Source organism: Chrysochloris asiatica, unplaced genomic scaffold (assembly GCF_000296735.1).
Source record: "Chrysochloris asiatica unplaced genomic scaffold, ChrAsi1.0 scaffold00105, whole genome shotgun sequence".
In the NCBI taxonomy this organism is placed as follows: domain Eukaryota; kingdom Metazoa; phylum Chordata; class Mammalia; order Afrosoricida; family Chrysochloridae; genus Chrysochloris; species Chrysochloris asiatica.
Genome location: NW_006408623.1, coordinates 10,123,656 through 10,133,252, shown reverse-complemented (window position 1 = coordinate 10,133,252; position 9,597 = coordinate 10,123,656). Strand labels below are relative to the sequence as shown.

The 9,597-nt window shown below is 50.7% G+C and overlaps 1 protein-coding gene across 1 annotated transcript in view; it reads left to right on the top strand.

The window, feature by feature from the left end:
• Positions 1-1,212: 1,212 nt before the first annotated feature.
• The window catches only part of TTC40 (tetratricopeptide repeat domain 40), an 88,218-nt gene continuing 79,833 nt past the window's right edge, over positions 1,213-9,597 (top strand). Inside the window, 7 exon segments of the mRNA XM_006867482.1 lie at positions 1,213-1,261; positions 1,564-1,688; positions 1,870-2,001; positions 2,406-2,470; positions 5,153-5,317; positions 8,426-8,549; positions 8,667-8,761. Coding sequence (XP_006867544.1) covers positions 1,213-1,261; positions 1,564-1,688; positions 1,870-2,001; positions 2,406-2,470; positions 5,153-5,317; positions 8,426-8,549; positions 8,667-8,761 — 755 coding nt within the window.

Here is a 9,597-nt window from a genome sequence, read left to right as displayed (position 1 = left end):
TGCATTTCTATATGAATAAGCAAAGATATACGTGAGAACCAAGTTGGAAAATGAATAGATGGATCATTTTAAAGGACTTTGGGCTTTCTATATTCGAGATTGAGCGTTACTCTACTCCCTTGGGGTATGGGGAAGGAAGTTGACAAATTAGAGCAAAGCGGAACTTCACATAAAGAGAGAAAGTCCTGGTGTGGCACTGTAGGATAAGCACAGTTTGAACCACAAGGTTGGCGGTTCAAACCCACCAGCCGCTCCATGGGAGAAAGATGAGGCTTTCTGCTTCGACAAACATTTAAAGCCTCAGAAACCCTACACAGGGTCGCTATGAGTGAGAACCGACTCAACGGGCATTTAACAATGACACACATGTATTGGGTCTGTGTGTACAACAGAACAAAAAGTTGCCTGGTCTTTCCTCATCCTCACAAAAGCTGGCATGGTCAGGTTCACCCTCGAAGCTCTTGTGCCAATCCATTTTTCCAAGGGCTTCCCACACCCTCATTGGTCCTAGACTTCACCAAAGGCATGTTCGGAGCAAGTGGTTTGGATTTCATAGGGCTTTCACTGGCTAATTTTCAGAAGTCAGTCTTGGTCTGGAAGCAGCCCTGAAACCTGTCCCCCATGGGTGACCTTGCAGGTGTTTGAAATAGCGGTGGCAAAGCTGCATCACAGCAACACACAGGGCACCACAGTGTGACACACAGACAGACAGGGAGTGGAGACAGCGTGTATTTGCCTGACACGTGCAAGAGGGTGCAGGCCTGTCCTGGGGCCCTCCTCCTAGCCCGATCCTGTTCTTCACCTAAATGTTGCCCGCAGGCCTCCCAACGTCTCCAACCTCCGTTCAGTTCACTCCCGTCACCAAGGCGAGGACAGGCATCAGGACACGGCGGACTCTCTCCCCTGCTGTCCCCTTCTACCTTCACCTTTGGAACCAGCCCCTCCTGCTTCCCTGCTCCCTCCCCAGTCCGAGCCTCCGGGATGAGTCGCCCCTACCCCCCCACTCTGGACCTGTCCTTGTCCCCTGATTGCCAGCAAGAGCAGGGAACTGCGGTGGCGGGATTCTGGCCAAGTGTGATCCCGCCGCCGACCCGTAGTCCGCGCCGCGTCCTTCCCGTCGCTAAGCAACCGCTAGTTCCAGGGACCTCGGACTCCGTATCAACTGTGGGCAGTGGGCGCTCTGGGGGACCCCAAACCTCGGTCGCCAGCGCCATGGACCTGGTTATCACGCAGCAGCTGGTCCACGCCGAAAGTCAGCAAGGTGCACACGGAACACTGCGACCCCTGCCCGCTGCGACCCCCGCCCTCCGTGCACTCTGGGGGTCCCGAGTCCTCCCATTCCCCAGAGCAGGATTTAAACTAAGAAACCCCGCCCATCTGTGCTCCTGCGGGGCGTGCGGGGAGCGGGGTTGAGCCTCCGGATGACCCGTGGGGAGTCGGGGAGAATGGAGGGGTGCATGTCGGTTCCTTACCCAGCCCGAGCCTGACCTCAGGGTCCTCTTGAGCCCCACTGGAGAAGCTGACCAAGCGCACCCTTCCGACCTTCCACTCCTGTCTCCATAGATGTCGCTTCCCTGAGAAAAGCGTACGAGCTGATCAAATCGGCCAACCTGGGAAAGTCGGCGTTCGACCCTTCCGAGAGCTTCAGCCCCGACCTGTTCGTCCTGTGCGCAGAGCAGGCACTGAAGGTCAACCCAGGTCCCCAAGGTCTCCAGAGGAGAGGGAGCTCCCGGGGCCAGGCCTAGACTGGTGGACATGGGGGGTCAGCAGGGCTGCAGTGCTGGTACCCTCAGGGTCGGGTTTGCAGAACTTGAGCGGCAGTGCGCTGCCAAAGCGCCTCTCTGGACCTCTGACCCCCTTGTCTTCCAGATGGGGCAGCGCGATGTGAGCGAGAACTGCATCGAGATGTACTTCAGGGTCAAAGGCCCGGTCACCCAGTTTCTGGGTCGGGCACACCTGGTCCGAGCCCAGTTGTCGGCCCCGCAATCCTCTGAGAACCTAGTGAGCACTTTACACGTCTTCAGCTCACCTCCTCTCTGTGCACCTGACTCTAGGATCTTAATATTCTTGGTGACCTTACCAGCCATTCTAAAATGATGTGGTCAACGTTACCAGTGATATTTTCCCCAGAGACTGCCTTTCTCATTTCAGAATTCCATTGAAGTAATGAAATGTTTACCCTGTTTCCAAAGCGGTGGCAGGCTAAACAACTCATACATTTTCTTGGCATTATAGAATTAAATACCAAATTCGTTTTCACAGTCACCCATGCAGTGGGCATAAGCTCAGAGACTCCCACCCTCCCGCTCTCCTCTGTGCCAGGGTGTCTGTTCCGTAGGCTGTCCACAAACGCCTGCGGATGGCTGCCATCTAGCCAGTGTAATGGATTCTTGATGGTGTTTTAGGTGGAGTTCGAGAACTGTGTGACTCAGTACATGAAGGCTATAAACTTTGGGAAAGGAGAACCCAGGTAGGTCTGATGGAATTGGGTATTCCCAACTGGCTATAGAAAAATGTCAGGGCCAGGGTTTGCAAATGGCTCAACTTATTTGATAGATAAAATGGAAGTAGGGTGTCTTTGTGTCTGTGTGGTCTTGTTGTATATAATTGAACACATCTCTGTGCTATGTGGAATTTGGACTGTGTTTGCATGAAATTGGCTTATAACTGTATCTTCTTCTCTTTCCCACGGTTTTGTATATTTGGTTTGAGTGTGTTTTCTTTATTGACCCCTGGTGACCAGTCCCCAGGATGCCTTTGCGTTAATGGGACACGTTTCCTGTTCTTGCATTGCTGGTGTGAGTGGGGCAGGTTGTCTCCGCCACTTGTCTATACTGCCCCCTGGTGGACTTCCTGGTTAAGGTTGCCCATCTCTACTGAGAGATGCTGTTGAGTTGGTCCCATAGCGACCCCAAGTACAACAGAATGAAATCCTGCGGGATCCTCTACCACCCTCACAGTCATTGCTGTCTTTGAGTCCATTTTGTGGTCACTGTGTCAGTCCATCTTTTTTTTGGGGGGGGGTCTTCCTATTTTTCACTGACCCTCTACTCTTCCAGGCATGATGTCCTTCTCCAAGGACTGATTCCTCCTGATAAGATGTAAGACGCAGTCTTGTCACCCTTGCCTCCTTCTTCATTTTAAATTTTTTATTGTGACTTGGGTTAAAGTTTATAGAGCAAATTGGTTTTCCATTTAACAATTCATACACGATTTGTCCTATACCATTCACCACAGTCCTCACACTATAACAACCGTCTTCCCACTTCCTTCCTGTGTTTACTGTTTCCAATCTTCCTGCTTATGTATCCCTTCCTGCCTTCTGAACTTTCGCCCCAGGCAGACGCTGCCATTTTGATCTTGTATGGTTGGTTGGGCTTCCCTTCTAGGCTTGTCTACCATTGGCGGAACGTTGAGCTTCTGGGTGTCTAAGGGAGTTGTGGAGGCTAAAGTTCATGTGGTCCATTTGTCCTTTGGGCCAATGGTTTCCATGTGTCTTTGATTTCTGGTCAGGGAGAGACCAATGTGAGATGACTGCTCACAAGCTCTTTAGACCCGTGGCTACTCACACAAGTAGAATGTAGAACACTGTCTTTATGGACTATGTTATGCCAATTAATGTTGGCATCCCTCCAGACCACGGTCCGAGCCTGCAGGCCCAGAGACTCCTCCCCTCAAGGTGTTTGATTCTGGCTGTGAAGTTGTTATCCCTTTGTGTCCTGGTGGTTCTACTGCATTCATGGATATAAACACATGTATAGAAGTATCCTCAGTTAAGCGCACATACATTCATGAGTATAGGCACTGCTCCTCCCACTCTTGGCCAACCTTGCTTCTAAGATGCATTCTGTCTCTAGAGAGGACAGATAATGGCTGCTGGGACTCAGTTAATGACTTCCTCATCAAAATCAAATATCATTACTGGAACTGTTTGCGTACAAACTGGGACGGATACAGCAAGCACATTGAAATGGGATGCAGCCTTTAAAGGAGATTTAAATATGACCACCAGGTTCATTCATCCATTCTACAGTAAGCTGCTTGCTTGTCTGTTGAGCCCAACTCTGGCCAACCCATGCCGTGGGTACCTACCTGGTTGGGATGCTGGTGGCTGCCTTGGCCCATGGTTTTAAGGACAAAAGATGTTTCTAGGATCCAGGAGCAGGAGAGGTCAGCTCTGGGAATTGGCATTGACATTCTCACTGCAGGGTTCTTAGGGACCTGCACAGGGACTGGGGTACTGTGGCAGTCCCAGGGGAGGTCTGCTTGTCCCAGGAGGAGAAGGGGCTGGCTGGAGGCTCCTGGCCCACCAGGAAAGAGCAGATCGGGCAGTGGGAAAGGACTGGAGATGCCAGACCCCCTCTTGTGGCTGTCTTAGGCAGGACATGCAGTGAGAAGGCACAGTGACTGCCTGACAGTGGGCAGCAAGCCCCTTGCACCCTACCTTCTCCCCTCGGAAAATCTGGATAAAATGTAGCCTTTCCTGGTTGCTCTGCGGCTCTGAGTAAACTCCAGCTGGCAAAGGCTTGTCTAGGTGGCAGTGCCCCTAGGTCCTCCCTCCACCCAATGGCCAGGAAGAGACACGCCCCACCCCTACTCCTGAGGTCCTCCATGGGGGGGGGGGGGCAAATGCTGGCTGGGACTCTGCAGTGGCTCTGGCTTCCCCAGGAGCCCGCGCAGCAGGGAAGTGGTCCTCTGGGTCTGTTCCCAGTCCCCAGGCTTACATTCCTGTTCAGGTGTTCCCTACCCCATGTCCTGCTCTCATTAGCCATCACCTGGTCCTCTCCCTGACCCCTCCCCTGGTCACTCTGGGATCACAGTGGAGACATGACTCTCTGTATGCCCTTCCCCTCCCCCTCTAAGGTTGCCCACTCCTGCGAACGGTGAGTCCCTGGAAAGCCGAGAGAGGCCGAATTTCTAGGGGTGATACAGTCATTGTTCCGTTGTGGGATGGATGTGTGAGGGAAGGAGAGAGGGCGCCTCCATCTGGGAGGCAGAACCGGATCCTTGGGCTGTTCTGGGATTGGGATGGCAGTCAGTCTGCTGCCATCTGCTGGAAACAGGTGGATGGAGGCGCTGTACGGTAAACAAGGTGTCCTGAGCATGTGTCCTGAGGAGCTATGCACCGCCATGCTTCCGTGTCTCCCTCTAGGTATTACTTTTTAGTTTATAATGCGTCAGTCCTCTACTGGCAAATGGTGAGGCCGTTCCTCAAGCCTGGATTCCGCCACCACCTCATCTCCAGCCTCTCCCAAATTGTCAACGTGTTAAACCAGACCAAGGAAGAGGACAAAGACTGGCGGGCGGAGCTGATGCTGTGAGTTCAACCTCTCCCCCCCCCCACCCCCCCCCCCGCCTCTGAAACTCATCTCTCTGGGTTTTATTTCTGGTGGTCCCAGCTCTGTACACAGACAATTCTTGATGCACTTGAGTTCTGGTGGGGAGAGAAGAGATCTTCAGTCACCAACCAAAGTGGGCACAATGTTGAAGTTTGATCCTCCTAGCCCGCCAAGCCAACTCATAGTGACCCTAAAAAGCGTTTCTAAGACCAAATCTTGACAGGAGCAGACAGCTTCATTCTTCTTCCTTAGAGCAACTGGTGCATTTGAACTGCCAACCATGTGGCTAGCAGCCCATTGCTTAGCCCACAGTGCCACCAGAGCTCCTCTTTAGCCTGCTAGAGAGTTAGACATGTATCTCTCCTCAAGGTGTAACTATAGAGATTTAGACATGTATCTTTCCTCAATGTGTAACTATAGAGATTTAGACATGTATCTTTCTTCAAGGTGTAACTATAGAGATTTAGACTTGTATCTTTCCTCAAGGTGTAACTATAGAGATTTAGACTTGTATCTTTCCTCAAGGTGTAACTGCCTCATTCAGTAACACTCACAGCTCCAGAGACTTCCAGCTGGGAGTGTGGTCAAACGTCTCCCTCCACCTGAGGGCACCCTGAGGCACTCACTCACGTCCTTCATAGAGTCCTTTTATTTGGTCTTGGATTTCCAGATAAGCAGAATTCTTTTGTGGCAGCTACAGCTCTGGTAGCGTAGTGCTTAGGAATCGGGCTGCTAACCTCAAGGTCAGTGGTTCAAAACTATCAGCCGTTCCATGGGAGAAAGATTTACAGCCTCAGAAACCCTGTGCAGGGTCACTATGAGTCAGAACAGACCCCATGGTATACAACAACGAGGTTGGTTTGAACTGCAAGGTTGGTGGTTCAAATCCGCCAGCTGCTCCTTGGAAACCCTATACAGGGTCACTATGAGTTGGAATCGACTTGATAGCAAAATTGACAAGAACCACAGAATCCTACAGTCTGGTCCTGTCTGTCGTGTCTGGCTTCTGTTACTCAGCAGACTGCATTGGACATCCACCTGGGTTGTTATCTGCGGTTCCTGTCTGTGTGTTGCCTGAGCCAATCACAGCTTGTCTACTCACTCACCTATTGAAGGACATTTGGTTATTTCCCACTTTGAAATGTTTAGAAATAAGGTTGCGGAAAACACCATGTTTAGATTTTTGTGTGAACCCTTGCTGTTATTCCTCTTGGATGCTTATGTCAGAGTAGAATTGTTGGGTCATGGGGAAGGTGTCCTGATGTTGAGTCCTGGGGTAGCGCTGTAGGATCAGCACTGGACTGCTAACGGCAAGGTTGCCAGTTCAAACCCACCAACTGCTCCTTGGAAATCCTCTACAGACTCGCTATGAGTCGGAACTGACTCAACGGCACTTCAGAACACCAGGGTAGGTGCGTGTTAAGTATATAGGAAACAACCAGATAGTCTCCAAAGTTTCAGTACCCGCAGCATGAATGGAGTGTTAGCTCTCCACAGCCTTGCTACAGTTGGATCGCCTTCACCTTTTGTATCTGAATCATTGTGATGGGTCTGCACCGTCTCTTTGTGGTCTCACTTGTGTCTCCATGACCACTAAAGGTGTCGAGCACCTTTTCACGTGTTTGCTGGCCACTTGTTTATTTTATTTCATGCAGTGTCTGTCTACTCAAGCCTTTCACTTGTGCTTTATTGGGTTACTTGTTGTTTATTGAGCTGAAAATATCCTTTATGTATTCTTGATACAAGCCCTCTGGCAATTGTAAGCTTTGGGAACATTTTCTCCCACTCTGGGGCTGGTGTTTCATTTTCATCATGGTGTTTTTTAAAGAAAAGCAATTTTTCATTTCGATGCAGTCTAATTTATAACATTTCCCTGTTCTGTTTAATGATATTTGTGTAAGAAGTCTTTGTCTCCCTAAGATGGTGATGTTTTCTCCTGTGTTCTTTGAGAAGCTTTATAATTTTAGCTCTGACATTCAGGTCTATGCTCCATTCTGAGTTCATTTCTGATGAGATGTGAGGTCTGAGCTGGGATTCAGTTCTTTCCCTATGAATACTGTTTTCCAGCCTAACTGGTTAAAAAGACTTTGTTTTTCCACATTGACGTTTGTTGGCATTATTTTGGAAAAGAAAGCACTGCTATTCCTCTTGGTCACTTAATAATGAATCTCCAGTTGTCTGGAAGACGGGGCACCTTGCAGACAGACTTCCTCCTCATCCCACATCTCCAAGATGTCTGCAGTAGAATGGGGGCGGGGGGAGTGTGTCTTGTCTGAAAGTTGTGCCTAAGAATGGGGACCATAGACGCAGCATCTACAGCGTGGGGATTGTGTGGATACCACAACAGAGCCAAGTGGTGCAATTAGATACACAGCAAAGGACGCGGGACCCCCTCGCTTAGCCCTGGCTCATGGTTTTAAAAATTCTGCTCAGAAAAGATTTAGGCAGGTGGACATTTTAGCAAAATATAGATAAGCCCTGGCGAGCAGGAACATGTGGTGCACAGGTGGACAGACCCTTGTTTGAGGAAGTGACCGCATGCCCGCCCCCGGTGGCAGTGCTCCGGGCCCCGAGAAACCACGGTTGCAGCATGGTAACTGTACTGGGTGGTTGTCAGGGATCGGTCAGGCTGTTCGGGGTGGCTCCAGATGCCCTTCAGGGGATGGCAGGATAGATTCCAGTGAAATTGATGACTGATGGTCCTCGGCATCAGCCCGCTCCCCAGTAAGAAGGCAGGTTCAACTGACATGTGGCAGTCTCAGGAGTTTGGGGGTGGGGGGATGAATATAAATGCACAGTTTCTTAGAGGTGTTACTTTTTAATGTCCCAGGTCATTGCAATATGAACAATTCCCTTTCCTTCTCGTTAGCAGTAGCATAGCTGTCCCCATTCCTGGTGGCTCGGCACTGGGGAGTAACAGACTCAGTGGGTACGGTTTACGGAGCTGGTGGATCCTGGTGGATAGACGTGCGATAGACGTGCGATAGACGTGTGATAGACGTGCGATAGACGTACGATAGACGTGTGATGACGTGTGATAGACGTGTGAGCCGAAAGTGACGGTCTACTGTTTTCATCTCATTCAGAGAACTTCTTGAGTGTTACCTGGATGCTGGGAAGAACGAAGACGCTGCTAAATTCTGCTCCACTGCAGCGCCCTTCATCAAAGCCCATGTACCACACAAGTACCGGCAGATATTCTCTGTTATGGTAAAGTGACCTGTTTAAAATACAACGTAGACATAGGCAGTCATTATCAGACCACTCTAGAAGTCTACTAAGACCTAATGATTTGTTTGTACAAACTTCTGTTCCATTTTATGACAGGTACGTCATGAGTTAATGGAAGAGTCTCATCTACGAGAAGAAATGAAGTCTTCAATTAGCCTGTCCGCCTCTTTCTACATTAATATGCTGAAAGCGTAAGTCGTTTTGAGAGGAAGAGCAAGAGTTCAGCATGGAAAGCCTGTGGTCCTCGGGGGTGTTTGGGCTTGCAGGAGACCAGGGGTCATCAGGGTGTACATGCTGAGAACACAGGTAGCACTCTAGCCCCACACTGCCTTCCCTCCTGTCCCAGTGAGAGTGAGGCTGGAAGGAGGAAGTCTCCAGTCCTGCCACATGCTACCGGCCTGTCAGACGGATGAGACCTGTCATAGCAGATGTGATCATAGCGTTGACCAAATAGGAGCAGTTTGTGGGTGAAACTCTGACGGGGTAGGCAAAGAGTGAGTGCGGAGAGGAACTATTCCCTGGGAGTATGGGCAGCCACTTTGAGAAATGTCTCTGTGAAGGAGAGCAGAGAGCCACTATGGCCCCGAGAAATTGGGGTGAGGAGAGCACAGTGTTTCTAGACGCTAAGAGAGTGAGAGGGGCACAGTGTGAGTGTGAGTGTGAGGAGAGCACCGAGTGAAAGTGTGAGGGGAGCACCATGTGTGAGTGTGGGGGGAGCACTGTGAAGGGAGCACCATGTGTGAGTGTAAGGGGAGCACTGTGTGAGTGTGTGGGGAGCACCATGTGTGAGTGTGAGGGGAGCATTGTGAGTGTGAAGGGAGCACCATGTGTGAGTGTGAGGGGAGCACCATATGTGTGTGCGAGGAGCACTGTTTGAGTGTGCGGGGAGCACCGTGTGAGTGTGAGGGGAGCACTATGAGTGTGAGGGGAGCACTGTGAGTGTGAGGGGAGCACTGTGAGTGTGAGGGGAGCATCGTGTGAGTGTGAGGGGAGCACTGTGAGTGTGCGGGGAGCACCGTGTGGTGTG